Consider the following 19,974-nt stretch of genomic DNA (forward strand, 5'->3'; position numbering starts at 1 on the left):
GTTGACTTGCCCAGGGTTATAGACCCAGTTAATGGATGAACTAGGGTAAGGGTAAGAGAAGAGAATAAATAAGCCTTTACAGAATATCCATTACTTTTCTGGTAGATGCTACTCTATAGTGCTACTCTAAGCACTATTATCTCATTTGATATAACCTGTGACATAGAAAGTTATTACCTCATTTTACTGTTGAGGAAACTGAGGCAAATAAAGGTCAAGTGATTTGCCATGGATCTCAAAGCTAGTAAGCTTCTGAGGGCAGATCTGAATTCAGGTCTTTCTGATTCCAAGCCTTCTGGTCTGTTCCCTGACACAGCTGCTTAGCTAGTATTTTGTCAAAAAACAAACACCTAATGAAGTGTTCTTCTATGGCTTTTCCCCCCAGGGGACTCTGTAGTTTGTATTTTGGCAGCCTTTCTTGTGCTCTAGTCCAGTGATCTTTCTACTATAATTTTCTTGTCTCTCAATGTTTGAGTTTTCTTAATCTAGTTCAGTAAAAGCTATGCTATTTATTACAGTACCCAGGAAAGCTGTAGAAAGTGGCATTTCTGATCTTCCTTCCAGTAGAATCTTACCTGCTTTGTCTATAAACTTTGAAAAATACCCTACAAAAACCCAAGTTCAAGTTGTCGTGTACTTTAGCTTAGCAAAGTAAACTTAGAAAGAAAACAAAGTTTAAATTTAAAAATTAGAAAGCTTGAGGCAGTTCTGAAAAACCACTGGACAATAAGGAAAGTAGTTGGTTAAAAATAACCAAACATAGAAAGAAAGTGATAGAAATGCAAATCCGAAGTTGCCTTTGGATCTCTTAGTTTAGCAGAGTAAACCTGGAAGCTGAATCAATTTTTCCTTTCAGATCAAAACTTGTGTCTATAGGTTGAAAGCCAGCAGGTTCAGAAAGCACAGTAAGTTTCAGAAGTTCTTGGGAATGAAAGCTACAGGAGTTAAAAGCCTTAGCATTTGCTGCCGTCCTCCCTGCTTCTTTCTTCTCTATTGTCCCTGCTTGATTCCTTTGGTTTAGTGAAAAGGGACCTTGGGCACCCAGAAGCACCAGTTTGCCTTCTGTACTTATCAGCCATGTGACAATGTGGAACTTGACCTCTCTAATCCTCAGTTTCCTCATCAGTAAAATGAGGATAATGGCGCCTATAGCATGTCCCTTATAAACTTGTTGTGAGGATTAAGTGTATATAAAATGTAAACTTCAAAGTGATTCTCATCTCATTATATTGTAAGAGTTAAAATTTGGGGGAAACTGAGGCAGGTAGAAATGAGTTTTTACTAATTTTACTAATTAGTTTTTATCCATTTTTAGTCTCCATTTTTACAATATTGGCCCTACACAGGGCTTTTTATTCCTTATTTCTCAAGTTCTTGGATCTTACCCAGATGTTAGATGAGGAGGAAAGCTATATATAACTGGTTACTCTAGCTTCCCTTTCGGAGGGATGCCTTCATTTTAAAAGAGGACACTAATTCAAAATGAACTTCTAATTAATGGGCATTCAGGAAGCTGGGGAGAAATTTTTAGGCAGAGTTTTGGTACTGAAGTAAATAATGCTAATCAGCGACTTTTGGTATTTCATGGAGAGACTTTTTTTCATAAAATTTTATCTCCAATGAAAACTTCTTTTCAAGTTTGACGTTATTGCATTCAGTTCAGTATTAGGCACATAAATGTTGAATACATCCCAATTTGACCCTGGTAATCCAGGTATGATACTTCAATACCAAGAAACTGTCATTATACAAGATAAGAGTAGTCTTAAATATTTTTAAAGGAAGAGAACTCCCTGACTTGATGAACTTGCAGTTTAGGACTTTTAATATATCATTTATCATTACCTATTATTATCTATTATCTAATATTATCTATTAAGCACTTATCTGTGTCAGCCATTGGGATTACAAATGAAACAACCTGTACTTGTAGGAAACATGCATTCTAAATGAGAAGACAAGGAGATATACAAATCTAGAGAGAAATTTTTTTTTTAAACCCTTACCTACCATCTTGGAGTACTGACTCCAAGGCAGAAGAGTGGTAAGGGCTAGGCAATGGGGGTCAAGTGACTTGTCCCAGGGTCACACAGCTGGGAAGTGTCTGAGGCCAGATTTGAACCCAGGACCTCTCATGTCTAGGCCTGGCTCTCAATCCACTGAGCGAGAGAAAATTTTTAAAAGAAAAGAATTCTTGTGGTTCCTTCATTTTCTTTGTGACCCCATGGACTACAGCATTCCAGCCACTTCTATCCTTCACTATCTCCTGAAGAGTGTCCAAACTCATGTTCATTGTTTTCATGGCACCGTCTATCCATCTCATCCTCTATCATCCCCTTCTTTTGCCTTCATTCTTTCACTGCATCAAGGTCTTTCTCAATGAGTCCTGTCTCCTCATTATGTAACCAGAGCTTTTAAGCAATATTTCTTCTTCCAACGAGTAGTCTGAATTAATTTCTTTAAGTATTGACAGCTTTGATCTCCTTGCTCTCCAAAGGACTTTCCAGTCTTTTCCATCATCACAATTTGAAAGCATTGATTCTGTGGCACTCAGCTTTCCTTATAGTCCAACTCTCACAGCCATTCATTACTACTGGAAAAACCATAGCTTTGAATATAAAGACATTTGTTGGCAAGGTGATGTCTATCCAGATTTGCCATGGCTTCCCTTCCAAGGAGCAAGCAGATTTTAATTTCATGGCTGCAGACGATGTCCGTAGTGATTTCAGGCCCAAGATTCTACATCTGACAATGCTTCCCTTTCTTCTCTCTATATTTGCAAGGAAGTGGTAGGACCAGTTGCCATGACCTTTTATTTTTTTTCATGTTAAGCTTAAAGCCAGTTTTCATGCTCTCCTATTTCCCCATCATAAAGAGGATTTCGAAATCTTCATTTATGATACCAGAATGATATCATCTGCATATGAGATTGCTAATAATTCTCCTGGCAAACTTAATTCTGCCTTTTGATTCATCCTGCCAGGAATTTAATTTTGCATGACATGCTCTGAATGCAAAGTAAATAAATAAGATGACAACATACAGCTTTGTTGGACTCTCTCCCTAATATTAAACCAATCATTTGTTCCTTATTTCATTCTTACTGTTGGCTCTTGACCTGCATAAAGATTCCTCAGGAAAAAATTAAATGATCTGGTATTCCCATCTCTTTGAAGACATGCCACAATTTGTTGTGATCCATACAAAGGTTTTAATGTAATAAATGAAGCAAAGGCAGAGGTGTTTCTGGAATTCTCTTGCTTTCTCTATAATCCAGCAAATGTTAGCAATCTGGTTGCTAGTTCCCCTTCCTCTTCCAAAATCAGCCTGCACTTCTGGTAATTTCCAATTCATGTATTGCTGAAGGCTAGCTTGTAGAAAATTAAGCTTAATCTTGCTGAAATGTGAAATGAGCACAATTGTTCAGTAATTTAAACATTCTTTGGCATTACTCTTCTTTAGGATTGAAACACAAACTTTGTTTTCAAATCCAGTGCCCACTGTTCCGTTTTCCAAATTTGTTGGCATATCCAGTGCAACACTTTAACAGCAGCATCTTTTAGGACTTCAAAAAGTTCAGCTGGAATTCTATCACTCCTCTAGCCTATTATTAGCATTGCTTCCCTAAGGCTGATGACTCTAGATAAGTAACTACAACATTATGGTTATCAGTGATGTTAAGATTTTTCTCAGGTAGTTCTGTATATTTCTGCCACCTCTTCTTAATCTCTTCTACTTTTGTTGAGACCTTGCCATTTTTGTCTTTTATCATGCCCATTTTTGAATGAAAGTTCCCTTGATACCTCTAATTTTCTTTAAGAGGTTTCTTCTCTTTCTCCTTCCTTTATCTTCTTGTATTTCTTTCCACTGCTCATTTAACAAAACTTTATCTCTTCTTATCTCTGGAATTCTGTATTCAGTTGCACTTCCATTTCTCCTTTCCATTTTGCTTTCCTTCTTTCCTCAACTTTTTGTAAAGCTTTATCAGACACCATTTTGCCTTCTTGCTCTTCTTTTTCTTTGGGATTTTTTTATTGCTGCCTCCTATATCATATTGTGGACATTAGTCTATAGTTCTTTAGGTACTCTATCTACCAGATATAATCCCTTAAATCTAATCATACTTCCATTTCAAACTCATAAAGGATATATTTTAAGTCATACCTGTGCAGATTGAAGGTTTTTCTCTACTTTCTTCAACTTAAGTCTGAATTTTGCAACACAAAGCTCATGATCAGAGTTACAGTCAGCTCCAAGTCTTCTTTTAACTGAAAGTATAGAGCTTCTTCACCTTTGGCTGCAAAGTACATGATTGATCCTCTGCTGATATCCCTGTATTGGGTTGTTGAAAAAGTGTTTACTTTGACCAGAGTTACAAATTCATTAAATATGAAGCAGTTTGAAAAGGAGGGCATTAGCAATTGAAAGCCTCTGAAAAGGCAAAGGGAAAAAAGATTCTAGGAGAAGGAGTAAAGTAAAATGGCAACAGTCAGTGCAAAAGCATAAAGATTGAAGATAGATTTTCATATATGAAGAACAGAGAGGCCAGTTTAGATAGATTGCAGAGTATAGAGGGGAGAGTGATGTGCAATGAAATTAGAAAGATTGGTTGTGGTAAGTCTGTAAAAGACTTTAAAAACATATTGTTTATATTTGATTCTAGAGGCAATAAACAGCCAGTGTTTCCTGGAGTCGAAGATACTTCCATATATATCGTGTCAACACAGCCATCTCACACACATACACACTCTATTGCCAGGATGGTGAACCTATGGCACATGTGCCAAAAAGGACATGCAGAGCTCTCTCTGTGGGCACATAAGCCATCACCCCCAAAGTTCATTACTAGAAAGGCAGAGAGCCTGGTGGAGCTGCTCCCTTCCTCATCTCCACAGTGCTGAAGACATTTTTTCACATCACTCATCCCTCTGTCCAGCAGCCCAATGGGAGTACTTCCTCCCCTGTCTGGGGCAAGGGGGTAGTGGCGTTGGGGCCAAGCAGGAGGTAGGGATGACATGCAGTCTTTAAAAGATTCACCATCACTGCTCTATTTTCTGTGGATCCACTAGTTTGGGCTGTTTAAAGGGATTAAGCTACCTCTTCGTGTTGGCCAATAAAAAGGGGGATAGTTGCAGTCGTGATCTTTATTGTAGGAGAGATCAAAGATATGAGAATAAGCTTTGGTTCCCACAAGGACTGACTGTCAATCCTGTTATGTCTCAGAGAAGTCATCAGTTGGGGCTTTGTTGGAGTATTAGATTCTTGGCCCAGCCTTGGAGAGGTAAGAGTAGAAGCACAGATGCTCTAAACCATGTGGCTTGAGGAGAGAGAGAATATCCACAAATCAAGTAGAGTTCATGAACCTGAAGCTTCTAGAAAGAAGTGAATTCCCAGTAAATAGAGTTCCTAAATCTAGACTTCTGAGGAGAAAAGGGGAATTTCTTGGTAGTGTTAATCTTTTGGAGAGAGGAACATTTCTGGGACCAGCCTTATGGAAAGAGAGAAAGGGGATTCCTGAACATTTCTTGGAGAGAAGATACAGGTACAACTGGAACCTAAAAGTGGATAAACAGGAGAAGAGTCTAAGCCACAAGATAAGGAAGTAAGCAGCATGTGCTTTGTTTTTAATAACTACTATTCACAGGATCATAGAGATGAGTATAGGTTCAATTGGAAGGGACTTATCTGCCTATCAATCCCAAATTTATTTCCCTTCTGGAGAAATCTAAGCTTTCAGGGTGGTACCATAAGCACAGCTATTTTGTAGGGACTCACTAATGAAAGGAGTTGCTATGTCAGTTATACCAAATTGGTTTGCCTTCCTAGGCAAGTGCAATCCAGAGTGGTGCTAAGTCTGGAACAGAGGTGTCAAACTCAAATAGAAACAGATCCTTGTGGGGGCATATGGATTTAGGAAACCACAAATTAATATAATCTATGTTGTATTGTATTTTTATTTTGTTAAACATTTCCCATTACATTTTAATCTGGTTCTGGTTAACTCTGAATTTTGCAGCCAAGAGTTAGATATCAGAATTGAGAACCCTGGGGAAAAGTCATTGGAGAATAAAGAAAAACCAAGTATTCATGGGCTACTGCAAGTTTTTTGTGCTTTTGTTATTTTCTCTGAGAGTAGGGTAAAGGCTGCCCTGTATGTATTGCCACCCTGAGTGATGTACAAAATCTTCAAACCCTTTTGAGTTTGTAGAGACTCAAAGACCAGATATCTGTTGAAGACCAAATATCTGTTGTGCTTTTCCAGAGGAAACTCCCAGGCAGGGCAATATGAGCCAGAATGCTTTTCATGGGACTGCCTCCAGAATTAAGCATGGTTAACGTTAATCACCCAAAGCCTGGGGTGCTTGGCCATAGTTTACAAATAGAAATTTCACACCAACACATCAAATGACATACCTTTTTAAATAGGGATAGGTGGGAATATATAGAAATGTTATTGAATTCCATAGCACATGTCCCGCACCATGTCTTGTTCAAGGTGTTTCTCAACTCTTCTCAGTTATTAGAGCTCTTCTCTTGAGTTTATTTTGTATTATTTTGTATATAATTTACATTTGCTTCTTAATATGTTGCATCTGCACCCTCTCCGAGTAGATTATAAATTCCTTGGGGGCAAAGATGATTTCATTTTTGTCTTTGTAGTCAAAATACCTAGCACACTACTTTGAACATCATAGTCACTTCATAAACGCTTTTGAACTTAATATTAAGAAACTTCACATCACTTTATGTAACAACTTTACTGAATAAAGAATTACAGAGATTGTATGAACCAGTAGGTCAACAGTATAAAACATGGTGATTTGAAAAGAAATACAGCTAACGAAAGGTCAATCGGCAATCAGTGTATACAATTAAATTTCCATTCTTTCTAATTACTGAAAAACTTCAATAATATGGCTTATTTTTGGAGGGAACTTACTCCCTATAGCCTTTGGAAGTACCAATGTCTATATCCATGAACAACACACTAGTCAGAAGGATAGACTTGGATTATAAATTACAAAATGAAACAAGATAATATTCATACTTATGAATGTAGCAGTCAACTCAAGGTAAGACATTAATGAAAGATATCTTGATCTTTACCTAAGAAATGTACATTTCCTCAGGAAGCTATCTAGAGTTTTATGTGGATATAAATAATTAAGGTAGTCCATAATGTCCTAGATATACAGCTACACAAACTAGGATATCTGCAAATATTGCATGAGTCAATTTCTTCCTAAAGAAAATCAATACATACATAGAACAGAGGAAGAAGCTAAATTTTCTAATTCTCAGGCTCAATTATTCTTTATTTTAAAAAACAACCACACACTCACAGAAGTATTCCCTTCAAATGTTCATAGCATATGATATAGAGAATATATCAAATACAATAACTTCATTCACTTCTGTCATTAAATAAAAACATCAATATACATAAAAAGGAATATTTATGATAATTGTACAAATTTATCAAGCTAGTTTTGTCAATTCTCCATCATGATGAATGCTGTTTCATTTATGTTTAACTATTTTTTGCATCCCCACTGCAAATTTTGGTTTGGGAAATTACAAGTAGCTTAATGTGTTTATTTTCCATTTTAGATTAGAAAATGACTTTATCTTAGATTTGAATTTTTAGAATCTATAAGTTGGTTAGAAAAAATACATTTCTGATGCAAATACAACATCAAGCATATTACTGGTGCTGCAATGATTTTTTTGTGTGTTCATGTTTTTATTTTGATATAAAAAACCCAAATCTTAACACCATGACTATAACTTTTTTACATGTTTAAAAATAACCAAAGAACATTAATGATCTGTATCATGCGTAGACAAAAAAAAAGATAGAAAAGAATGATCAAACACTATTTGTTTGCAATTGTTCTAGTTTTCTTTTCAGTAGATTGTAATTTTCCTTGGTCCCTGGTGCCAGAGGGTCAAGCTTCAGAGAGACTTCATAGTATTTCTTGGCTAAGTTAAAGTTTCCCCAACGGTGGTAAAGCACAGCTGAAACAGCAAGGAGCAGTTTTTATTGGAAATCTTTCTGCATAATTTGCAAAACTTTCAATCATTTGTTGAAAAAGACAACATTAAAATACATCATAGAACTGATACTTTAAAAAATCATTAGACCTAAGAAAATTCTCAGAATCACAAAACTTACTTTGCCTTAATAATCTTCACTAATGAGATACCTTTCTAGATAACCCCATCTCTTTAAATTGGTTTTCCAATGCTAAATATAGCACTAATAAGAATGAGAGGAACTATATATATATGTGTGTGTATATATATATATATATATATATATATATATATATATATATACATTTTATTTATTTAGAATATTTTTCCATGGTTACATGATTCATGATCTTTCCCACTCTTCTTCCCTCCTTCCTCCTGGAGCTGACAAGCAATTCTCCTGGGTTATACATGAATCATTGTTCAAAACATATTTCCATATTACTGATATTTGCAATAGAAAGATCTTTTAAAGTCAAAACCCTCATCACATACCCATCAAACCACATGATCAATCATGCTTTTCTTCTGCATTTAAGAGGAACTATATTAACAACATAAAGGGATTATGTTAAAGATAGAGCAAAGGTTAATAAAATTATCTTAAGGCTAATGCCAGATTTCTTAGATTGGCACAATCCTGATCTCATTTTAGTTTGGGAATAGTATTTATTTTTAACATTGCATAAAGTATTATGATTTCATTTTTCTGGCCATCTCTTAGCACAGTAATATCATGTTGTTTATTTTTTTAGCTGAAGAACAAGGACTTCAAAATGATTGGACAATGAAATGGTAGATAAAACCTACATCTTGGGATTTAGTTCTAAAACACTGCTAGTTCATTTATATAATTTCAAATTTCAAATGATAATAGTTCAGCATATAGATTAGATACTGGCATGATTTGAAGGGCAACACAATGTTCCAGTAGCCCCCAAACATCTCCCTTACCTGAAGCCTGAAATTTGGGGTAGTAAGTCTCTTTCAAACCCATAACCCTATTTGAAAGCAGTTTCTATGATTTCACTCTTTATATTTAAGTTTCATTTAGTCATTTGCATTTATCTTGGTATAGAGTGTAAGATGTTGATCTAAACCTAATTTTTCCCATACTGTTTTCCAATTTTCCCAGCAGTTTTTGTCAAATAGTGAGTTCTTGTTCCAAAAGCTGGGATCTTTGGGTTTATTATACACTGTCTTGCTGAGGTTATTTACCCCCAATCTATTCCACCAAATCTACCTTCAGTCTCTTAGCCAGTAGCGCATTGTTTTGATGATAACTGCTTTGTAGCACAGATCTGGTACTGCTAGGCCACCTTCCTTCACATTTTTTTTCATTATTTCCCTTGATATTCTTGGTCTTTTGATCTTCCAGATGAACTTGGTTATAATTTTTTCTAGTTCTATAAAAAAGTTTTTGGTAGTTTGATAGGTATGGCACTGAATAAGTAAATTAGTTTAGGTATGACTGTCATTTTTATTATATTAGCCCATCCTACCCATGAACAATTAATGTTTTTCCATTTGTTTAGATCTAGTTTTAATTGTGTGGGAAGTAATTTGTAGTTGTATTCATACAATTCCTGAGTTTGTCTTGGCAGATCAATTACCAAATATTTTATATTGTCTAGAGTGATTTTAAATGGAGTTTCTCTTTCTAACTCTTGCTGCTGAATTTTGTTGGAAATTTATAGAAATGCTGATGATTTATGTGGGTTTATTTTGTATCCTGCAACTTTGCTAAAATTATTATTTCTACTAGCTTTTTAGTTGATTTTCTAAGATTCTCTAAATATACCATCATATCTGCAAAGAGTGATAGTTTACTTTCCTCATTGCCTACTTTAATCCCTTCAATTTCTTTTTCTTCTCTAATTGCTACCATTAGCATTTCTAATACAATAGTAAATAATAGTGGTGATAATGGACAACCTTGATTCACTCCTGATTTTATTGGGAAGGCTTCTAACTTATCCCCATTGCAAATGATACTTGCTGATGTTTTAAAATAAATATTCAAGGCAGTTTCTAGAATATCCTACTTAAAATATACAGATTATCTGGGAAGCATAAGGCCTTAATATGTGTTAACAAACAGAACAAAACAATTAAGTTTTGATGGATGTATTGGTAGCCAGGGAAGGTAAGACTATTCAGAATAAGAGGAGAGAATCAGAATGGTAGGCTACAAAAAACAATATTTAGATAAGAGAGACTAAAAAAGAGGGCAAGTAGAGAAAATGGGACATCTAAGATGAACTTTGCTTAGTGTCAGTTGGCATCTGATTTACAAATACACCGAATGGTAGGCATTAAAATGCTGGAATACCATGGTGCCACAGTGAACTTATTACTTTGGTATTATAATACATATTTGATAGAACCTAATCTAATAGAGCAGTTAATGGTTATTCCATGATGGGGTAAGGAAACAAGAATAGATAATTAGATCTGATAAGTATTATCCAGCAAATTAAATATAACTCTCTGAATTAACACAGTTTATATTCTAAAGCTTCCACAAAAGTCCTACTCTAATGCCTCACTGTAGGATGTTGACCAGGTTCTCAAAGGCAAAGTCAGTAATGCCAACTTTGGTAGATTCTACTATTCTGGAAAGGCTCCAAATACAGATTCCTTGATAGTCTCACTTTTTTGAGAACCAGCCCAAGTATAAAGAAAATCATCCTAAAAACCTTTATGGCTTGGTGATAAATTTATTGGTCATGGCACCCATGGCCAGGTATAAAAATCTAAAACACTGGGCCGTAAGATTGAAATGAAGGAACTCAAATAAAGGAATCCTTAAGCATGCATTTTTGATTTTCTGTTTTTGGAGGGCAGCAGATAAGTTAACTCTAAAACAATCATTCTCTGAATACTATTTTGGTGGAAATAAGCCTACTTCATTAGAAAATACACTAGGGAAAGATACATACTGGAAAAAAGTTCCTTACCTAAATTGCCATGGTAGCTTGCAGCACTTGGATTGGCCTTAATTGCCTTGAGGAATAAAGCTTCTGATTCCTAAGTAAACAAATAAGAAGTCAAAATGCAATGTACTTGTGCAGATCATTTAAAAGCATATTAGACACAAAGGGTATTGCCCTTCTTGTCTTCTCAATGGGTATGGGAGGGGGTAGATGGAAGGAGAGAATGTGCAACTGAAAATAAAGTTCAAAAAAATTAATAACAATAACAAAAAAGCATATTAACCTCCATGGACCATGATTCATAAAGTTATTCTTAATCCTATGACCTCATATCTTGATCACCATCACCCCCCAACAACTTAATATTCCCAAGATCAAAACCTCATTTTGAGAAGATAAATGTGGTAGTAATAGTGCTGGCTGAAGCATAAGTGGCAGGAAGGAGCTGGTGAAGAGGGGAATCCTTGGAGCTAAGGTAAAAAAGGGAGATGGTAAGACTAGGAGACAAAATCATGAAAAGACCTGGATAAAGAGCAGCAGAACTAAGAGGTTAAGAACATTTTGCCAATCACTTCTGCTGTTTTCAACACAAAACAATTCTTTACAATTCTAAAATTCCAAGTGACTAGGTCTATTTATTTATTTGAATTTATAAAGAGTGAAGAGTAGTCAAAAGAAAAATGGGTAGCCTAGGGATGGAAGGAAAGGTTGGGTTTAGAAATAATAACGAAGTATCAGAGAGTTGGAGTTGCTGTGAATCTCAGTGGCAAAGGAAGCTGTTTTCTGTTGTAGCCAACACTGGCAGGTTAAGTTCCAGATTTCTAAAATTCAGGGATAAAGAGGTATTTCATTTTTTTAACCATCTACTGAACCCTTAGTAATCAAGAGTAATTCAATTGGCTAAAAAGGAAGATGGGCATCCAGGGAAAGAATAATTTATCATTCTTATGATGCATTAAAGTATGCAAAGCACTTTGGTTAATTCTTTTGGTAATTATCATAACACTGTGAAGTAGCTTTTATTATTAGGCCCTTTTCCAAATGAAGAAATTTAGGCTAAGGAAGGTCATAAAGCAAGAAAGTATCTGAATGGAATTTGAATCCGTGTCTTCCTGACTCCCAAGTTTTATGTTCTATTCACTGTACCACTTGCCAATAGAAAAGGACAAATGACTGCCTGTCAGAGTAATCTGCTTTCAACATGACAAAACTGTCCTGAAATATATGAATTAATTTGTTCACTCCTCGGGAATCTCTCACAATAGGTCTAGCGTTCTTCATGAACGAAATGGGAATGAATAGTATTACTAACTACAGAGATCATCCCACATGCCTAATACAACACATACTTATTAAACACCTATATGCTATAGACACTGTGGTAGGTCCCAGTGACATAAAGTCAAAAATGGCAAGAAGTAAGGAAGTAAACTATTTTCCAGCAACAATCAGGAGTTGTTTAACTTCTTTATGACATGGATTCTTTGGGTAGTCTGGTGAAATCTATGGCACTCTTTATAGAATAATACTTTTAAATGCATAAAATAAAATACATAGATTTACAAAGGAAACCAATTATATTGAAATTTAGTTATCAAAATTAAAATAAAATCACAGCTCACAAGTTAAGAATTCCTGTTTTAGGAGGCAGCTAGGTGGCTCAGTGGATAGAAAAGCAGGTCTGGAGATGGGAGGTCCTGGGTTCAAATTTGACTGCAGACATTTCCCAGTTTTGTGACCCTGGGCAAATCACTAAACTCTCACTGCCTAATCCTTAACACTCTTCTGCTTTAGAACCAATACATGGCATTGATTCTAAGAGGGAAGGTAAAGTTTATTTGTTTTATTTTGTTTTTTGAGTTTGAATTGCTTTATTTTTATTATGTTATTACTATTCTAAATGTTCACAAATCCAAACAAAACAAGCATCCCATATATAAAGATATTATAGAAATGAAATCATAAATTTCCTATATGCTTAACTTACTTTTCTTCATATCTATATAACAGATCCTGTTCACTAGATTACCAACCCCTCCCCACTCTCCCTGCATCACAAAGGAAATTAACATGGAAGTAAGGAAGCCAACATGTTACTAAAAATTGTCTTTCCTGTTTTATTTTTCTCTTTACTTTCTGGAGGTAACATTCTCAGTTTATTCTCCTGGTATTAGTTCTGTGGCTGTGTATAATGTTCTCCTAGTTCTACTCATTTCACTGTTAATTATCTCATATAGTTCTTTCCACATTAAAAAAAAATCAGTTAATCATTTATTATGGAGCAGTAGTATTCCATCACAATCATATACCCTGATTTGTTTAGTCATTCCCCAATTGATGGGCATCCCTTCAGTTTCCAATTCTTTGCCACCACAAAAAGAGCCACCATAAATATTTTCGAGCATATTTATTTCCCTAAACTGCTTTATAACTCTGGGTATAATTCCAAATTGCTCTTGAAAAGGGTTCCAACAGCACATTAGTGTCCCCACTTTTCCACATACCCTCCAACATTTGTCACTTTGCCTTTCTGTCATTTTAGCCAGTCTGGTGGGCGTGAGGTGATATCTCAGAATTGTTTTGGTTTCATTTCCCTATAAACAGCAGTAGTCTGGAACATTTCTACATATTCCTATATGTGGCGTTAATTTCTTCATCTAAAAATTGTCTCTTCTTATCTTTTGCCCATTTATCAACTGGAGGATGGCTCTTATTCTTATAAATTTGTCAAAGTTCACTCTATATTTTAGATATGAGACCTCTATGTGGGGACTGTGTATAAAGATCCCCCTGCCCCATTTTCTGCTTTCCATCTAATCTTGGCAGTCAAATAATTTGGGTATGTTATATATATGTCACTTTCAAACTTATTTAATTTTCATCTCTAAGGGGCCTAGCAAGTTTAAAAAGCATAAAATATATATTAATCTTAAATATTTTTACTCCAAAGCTTTTATTTCTTAAATGTCATTTTCTTTGTTGCCATCATTTTTGTTTCTCCCACTTGTTTCTTGTCTATTTTCACCTTTTTACCATCGAGTTGTTATAAACTATAATCCTGGAGCATGTGGGAAAGAAAATTTGGACTAACACCTCTGAAATTACTTAGTCAGTTAGAACGTTTCTTAGTCAAAACTGGCAGAGATCAATTTATTCTTGAGAAACATGACCAAAAAGGAACTGGAAAAAATGGGGTATAAGTTAGAAAATGTTAGTATTTGTAAGGGGGAACAGTTAAGATGTCATGAAGTAAGATAGCTTCAAGATTCTGTAAGGACCTCAACAGAAAAGACTAACTCAAGCTTAAGGCAAACTTCAAGATAATCCCATGAAAAGGAAAAAAGGACTTCTAGAAACCAGGAATTCTGAGAGTGCTAAATGTATGCTCTAAGCTCAATCCCAATGTTGCTTAGACTTCCCATACACTGGTGGGAGTGACCCTGACTTTTAGGAGGAGTATTTTTAACACAATCTTATTAAACATCATAGTAAAAACCTCTTTCTAAAGCTAATTGAGTACAGCTAACTGATTGCTATCAGCTGACACACAAAGGGAGGAAGTACAACAGTAAAGGCTTCAAAGCTATTTTGAATTAGAAAAATTAGCTCCATAGAACCCTGAAGAGAAGAATGAGCTCTCCCCTTCTGGGAAACCAAGTTATGAATGTGAATGGATGGGAATTAGCTCCAGAGCATGTGCTAGGAGTAGAAAGCTTTTTTTTTAAGCGAGGAATGAATACACCAGTAAAATCTTAATTAACTTCCTACAACTGCCAAAGAAGTATGTTGTAAGTTCATTATCTTTCTCTTTACAAAAACCAAGGACAAGTCACTTAATCCTTCAACCTCAGTTTCCACATCTGAAAAACAAAAATAATGCTATCTGTAGTAGGTGCTTGACAGGGTTCTTGTGAAGTGCCATTCAGATTTTGTAGATAAAGCATTTTGTAAGCCTAAAGTAATATATATTTATATATATATATATATATGCATATATATATATATCTATCTGTTATTACTATATTGACAAAATTAGTGGCACCTAAAATGGATGTTATAAGAGTTCTGAGAAGAAAAGGGGCTGGAGAGGTGTGCTAGAGGGATGTTTACAGTTACCTAGCTTAATGGTTACTCAGTGTTGAAAGATTTCTTTCTTCCCAGCAGCCCCATTCCCACGTCATACTAGGATATAAATATAAAAGCCCATTTTGTAATATAGTAAAACAATGCAAGGGAAGTAGGTGATGATCAAATAGCATTAGCTATATTTGTCAGTGAATTTGTTGTTGGTTGCTGTTGTTCAGTTCTGTCTGACTCTGTGATCCCATTTGGATTTTTCTTGGCAAAGATACTTGAGTGGTTTGCCATTCCCTTCTCCCGCTCATTTTACAGATGAAGAACTGAGGCAAAAGGGTTTAGTGATTTGCCCAGGATCACACAGCTAGTAAGTGTTGGAAGCCAGATCTGAACTCAGGAAGATGAGCTTCCTGATTTTAAGCCAACACGCTATCTACTACACCACCTAGCTGAGGAAATTGCATGTCACTTTTGCATTCTAATTAACATGTAAATGAACTTCAAATTCTTAACTCATAATTATTTTAACTATTTTGTCACAGTGCTAAGGTGCCATGATTCTAGAAGTCATATATCAACATTATTGTATTCACTGTCCTAATGGGATGTATTAAAGAGCATATTACAATTCCTTATGACAGATTCTTATTTTTTCTCTTCTATATTAACTTTTCTAAGCCCTACATATTTGCATGCAAGGTATTTGGGGAAAAGGGAAAACTGGCTTCTTGCACAAGCCTTAAAAGGTATTTTCAATTTTATCTGGAGAAAAAAAGGCAATGTGAAGTGCAAATCAAAAGAAATACTGCTTATGTCACAGAGCAAGAAGCTCCCATTTAAAGGCAGTGAGAAGATTAAAAATAAATCAGTGGAATGATTATATAGGCAACTCAGTGAAAAACATTTACTGTAGCAAGGATCCTGGGATAAAAACGACATACCTTAACACAGATAGCTAGATAGCTGAAACAAAAGTCTAAACAAAAGCCAGGAAGCATTCACTTTTTTTCCTTTCTATAAGTATGCTTTGACAAAAAACTACCTTCTACACAAAATCCAAAAGGGTTCAAAAAGCAGAGGGAAGCAATAGTGACTCTTTATCAGTCACAAGTATGATAAACAAGGTTAAACACAATCATCCCAGAAGATTTAGATTTTCTAGAATATTTCACAACTCCAGAATAGGACAGAACCATCTGTCAGTCAAATATTTATTAAGCATCTATTATGTTCAAAGGACTCTGCTGCCTGAAAGGCAAAAGGAATCAAATAAAAAATATTCTAAGTTGATGACTTTTATTTATGTTAGTTAGCTTGGGGAAAAACAAAGAAGATGAATTTATGTGTTGAGAATCTTATTTTGAGAAGAGGTCCATAGATTTCACCAGGCATTCCTAGGAGTTAAAGTCACAAAAAACCCAAAACTTCTTTTATAGTTGAATACCTGGGTTCAAATCCTGTCTCTGAAGCTTATTATCTATATGGTTTCGGGCAAGTTATTTAATTTACTGGTCCTCAGTTTACTTACCTACAAAAATAAAGGGTTGAGCTACTTCCGAGGTCCCTTCCATATCTGGATCTAAGATCCTATGACCATGACACAATCTCAATTTATAATATTTAGTACCTGAATTGGTGCATTGTGTGTGTAGTACCTAAAGTAAGTAATCTAAATGATGACAAAGCATTTAACTATGCAATCATGAACCTCAAATGATGAGAGTTGGAAGCAATCATAAGTAGGACACTCATGCACCCTGGGTAGTATTATGAACTTTGTATAAAAGATGTCACCCTATAAACAAAACCCAAAGCCCTGGCTGATTTGGAAGCAAACAAACTCAAGCACTCTTGTGCCAGAAAGGCCCAGCTGCAGCTACACTATGAGTGTAGATCTTACTATCAATAAGATATATTCAGAGCCCTTTAGGACATGGATATTCTTCCCCTTTAGAGAAAATGAGGACACAGTTCTGCTGAGCTACTTTTCTCTTTTCATGACTATTAAACTACAAAAGCTTCCTCTGGTGTGTCTATTCTTTTTCAAGCAGAGGCAGTGAATCCCAATATGAAAATACTGATACTTATTTTTCAGCCTGCAGATTTGCCTTTGGGGCAATTTCTTCAAGAAACCAAATGACCATATTCTACCAATTGCACCATTGCCCCATCATCTATAGATAGATTACATTTTTAGGATTCATTTCTTTATTTTCATTTTGGCTTACCTTTGGATTTCACCATGCAAAACTAATATTTATGATTTTTGTCAGATATTATTGTTAATTGCAGAAATCGTAGGGAACTAGAGTTTACAAACCTTGTATTTTTGAGATTTCCCCAGTACATTTGCCAATGAGAACATAATAGAGTGATCATGGGGTATTAATTCTAATGCCTCTCTTCCAACTGCTTCAGCTTGGGCTAAATTACCTAGGATAATGGAGTTAGAAAAAGAACAAAATGAATAACACCTTAGAATACACACTTTAGAAAACACTTTTTTTTTCTGGTAATTTGATTATATCTTCCTTTAATTAAAAAGTACTGTATATTAAAATGTTTATGAATAAATAAAAATTATCGAAGAGAAAAAGAAGTTACTTGGTTATTTTGAGAAACAGAATATAGATCAAAGGATAAGAATAGGATCAACTAGATCTTTGATTTCACTGTTATGGGCTATTCTCTTGTGAGGAATTGTAGGAGTACTGGAACTCCCTGTTCTAAAGTAAATGAACACTCTTACAAAGCATAGTCCTAAAGAATTTCCTAGAGGTCTGAGAACTAGTCCTGGCTCTGAGGTCACTTCTTCTTTATGCCATGCTGGACAAAAAAAAAAACCCACTAAAAAACAATACCAAAAATAATTTCTAAAAAATTTAGATTTTTTTAAAGCTTTACCTTACTTCTTAGCATCAGTACTATGTTTTGGTTCCAAGGCAGAAGAGTGGTAAGGGCTAGGCAATAGGGGTCAAGTGACTTGCCCAGGGTCACACAGCTAGGAAGTGTCTGAAGACAGATTTGAACCCAGGACCTCCAGTCTCTAGGGCTGGCTCTCAATCCACTGAGCCACCCAGCTGCCCCTAAAAATTTAGATTTCCTCTTCATCATTTTGATCACTTTATAGGACAATCCATAATGGAGTGTCAGAGCAGAATATTTATATAAACTAGTTATCATAAATGGGAAGATTACTGCAATTTATCCCAATTGTAATAATATTCAAATAGCTTTTGATTAATGCATATTTCATAGTCTTCAGAAGTAATATGAATATATTCCTGAACAAAAGCTAGTTAAAATCAAGAAGTTAGAATAGATAATAAACTTACAAATAAATGTTTCCCAACAAAACTACTATGATGATTTTGAATATCCCCCATCCTCTCTATAAAAATAAAATTTTATTCATCTTACAGACACAGGTCATTACATACAACTCAACATACCTTTTTGTTAGGTTGTTAAATAACTGCAAAATTAATTTCATAATTACTTTAGCAATAACTGACTGATGAAAACAAGGTGACTAGATAATCTTTTCAATTCTCTCAGCTGCTCATGGTTTTTCACAGTAATGCCTTATTGATCTGGCATCAATGAGGAAATCACTTGGGCATCATGGGTGAATATGCTAAAAGATTAAACTGACCCTTTTAAATTACCAAACCAAAAAAATGGATGGGAATATTTTAAAATCCATTATATAGTTCCTTCTTATTGAAAGTATACTGAGCATCATCTAACATTTTCTTGATTAATCAACGTCACTATTAATATACAAACACATCAATTATTTAAATGTACTGTAAAGCAGTAAGAATTATACAGCCTACAAGATCTGGAGTAATATTTACTCCAATATTTAATTATCTTAGCCTATTATGTTTTTCAAGTTTACAGTTTATTTTCTTTTCCCTTGCTATCAGGCTAGGGCCATGTGCAAGAATTTTGTAATAATGGGGTCTTAAAAATAATTATGTAGTACATAAAAAATTTTGGGAATTTGGGCATTCTCGAATGTTGCAATGACCCCTAGAGCTACAATGTGGTTACAGACTCCTATCAGGCTTCTAGTTAGCATTCCTTGTAAGTATGCTCAGTGTGCTTGCATTACTCAGCAGAACTTCCCAGCTCTTCAAATTTTCTATGGACTAGGAAATTAGATTAACTAAGCCCATTACAATTGTGTTTAAAATAGAAAGAATAGACTGAGCAAGGGACTGAGGGTCTCTCACAATTAAACATCGTTTGCAATGTCTTTTTTTTCTTTTCCAAATCATTTTTTTTGGTTGCTCATAAAACTTCTTACTTCTGGTTTCTTGGCTTTGTCTGAACAGATGACTAAAGTTGTCAAATAAGTGAATGTTGTAGCCCTAAATTTTAAAATGTTATAAGAGCATCTCAATTGTATCAAAATGCTTATTTCCCTTGCTTCAAGGAATCAAAGGAAGGTGAACTCAACAAATATTTATTTGATTAATCTTGAGAATCTTAAAAAAACAAATGAGCCACCTACAGCTACACCTACAGCTCCTAATTGTTAGGTGACACTATAACAATGTACTATTATTTTGAAGTTACCTAGAACTACCTCTCCCAAAGTTCAAACATCATGTTAAAAATGACTATACCTGTATTATCAAGCAATATGATCATGTTGTTCCAAGCCAAAGTGTGTTCCGGTTTCAGAAAAGTAGCATTCCTCCATGCATTCAATGCATCTAGGGGACGATTTAAATCTGCATACTGAAAATAATGTAACAATTTAAATGGATTTTTCTTGTTTTCATTCCCCTTTTTAATGCATCTATGACTGTATTAAAATTTGGAAACCTAAATTTTCCAAGTCATATTTAAGATAAAAAAATCTTGTTTAATGATGCCATCTTTGAAATACATATTTCATACAACATATACT

At 34.9% G+C, this 19,974-nt stretch overlaps 1 protein-coding gene across 1 annotated transcript in view; it reads right to left on the reverse strand.

Moving 5' to 3' along the window:
• Window positions 1–6,739: 6,739 nt before the first annotated feature.
• Window positions 6,740–19,974, reverse strand: part of TMTC4 (transmembrane O-mannosyltransferase targeting cadherins 4) — a 79,575-nt gene continuing 66,340 nt past the window's right edge. Inside the window, exons 15-18 of the mRNA XM_007501341.3 lie at window positions 19,688–19,802; window positions 17,371–17,483; window positions 10,998–11,067; window positions 6,740–8,019 (exon numbers count right to left, since the gene is read on the reverse strand). Coding sequence (XP_007501403.1) covers window positions 7,871–8,019; window positions 10,998–11,067; window positions 17,371–17,483; window positions 19,688–19,802 — 447 coding nt within the window. The 3' untranslated portion in view covers window positions 6,740–7,870. The remainder of the gene's footprint in view (window positions 8,020–10,997; window positions 11,068–17,370; window positions 17,484–19,687; window positions 19,803–19,974) is intronic.

Source organism: Monodelphis domestica, chromosome 8, assembly GCF_027887165.1.
Source record: "Monodelphis domestica isolate mMonDom1 chromosome 8, mMonDom1.pri, whole genome shotgun sequence".
Lineage (NCBI taxonomy): Eukaryota > Metazoa > Chordata > Mammalia > Didelphimorphia > Didelphidae > Monodelphis > Monodelphis domestica.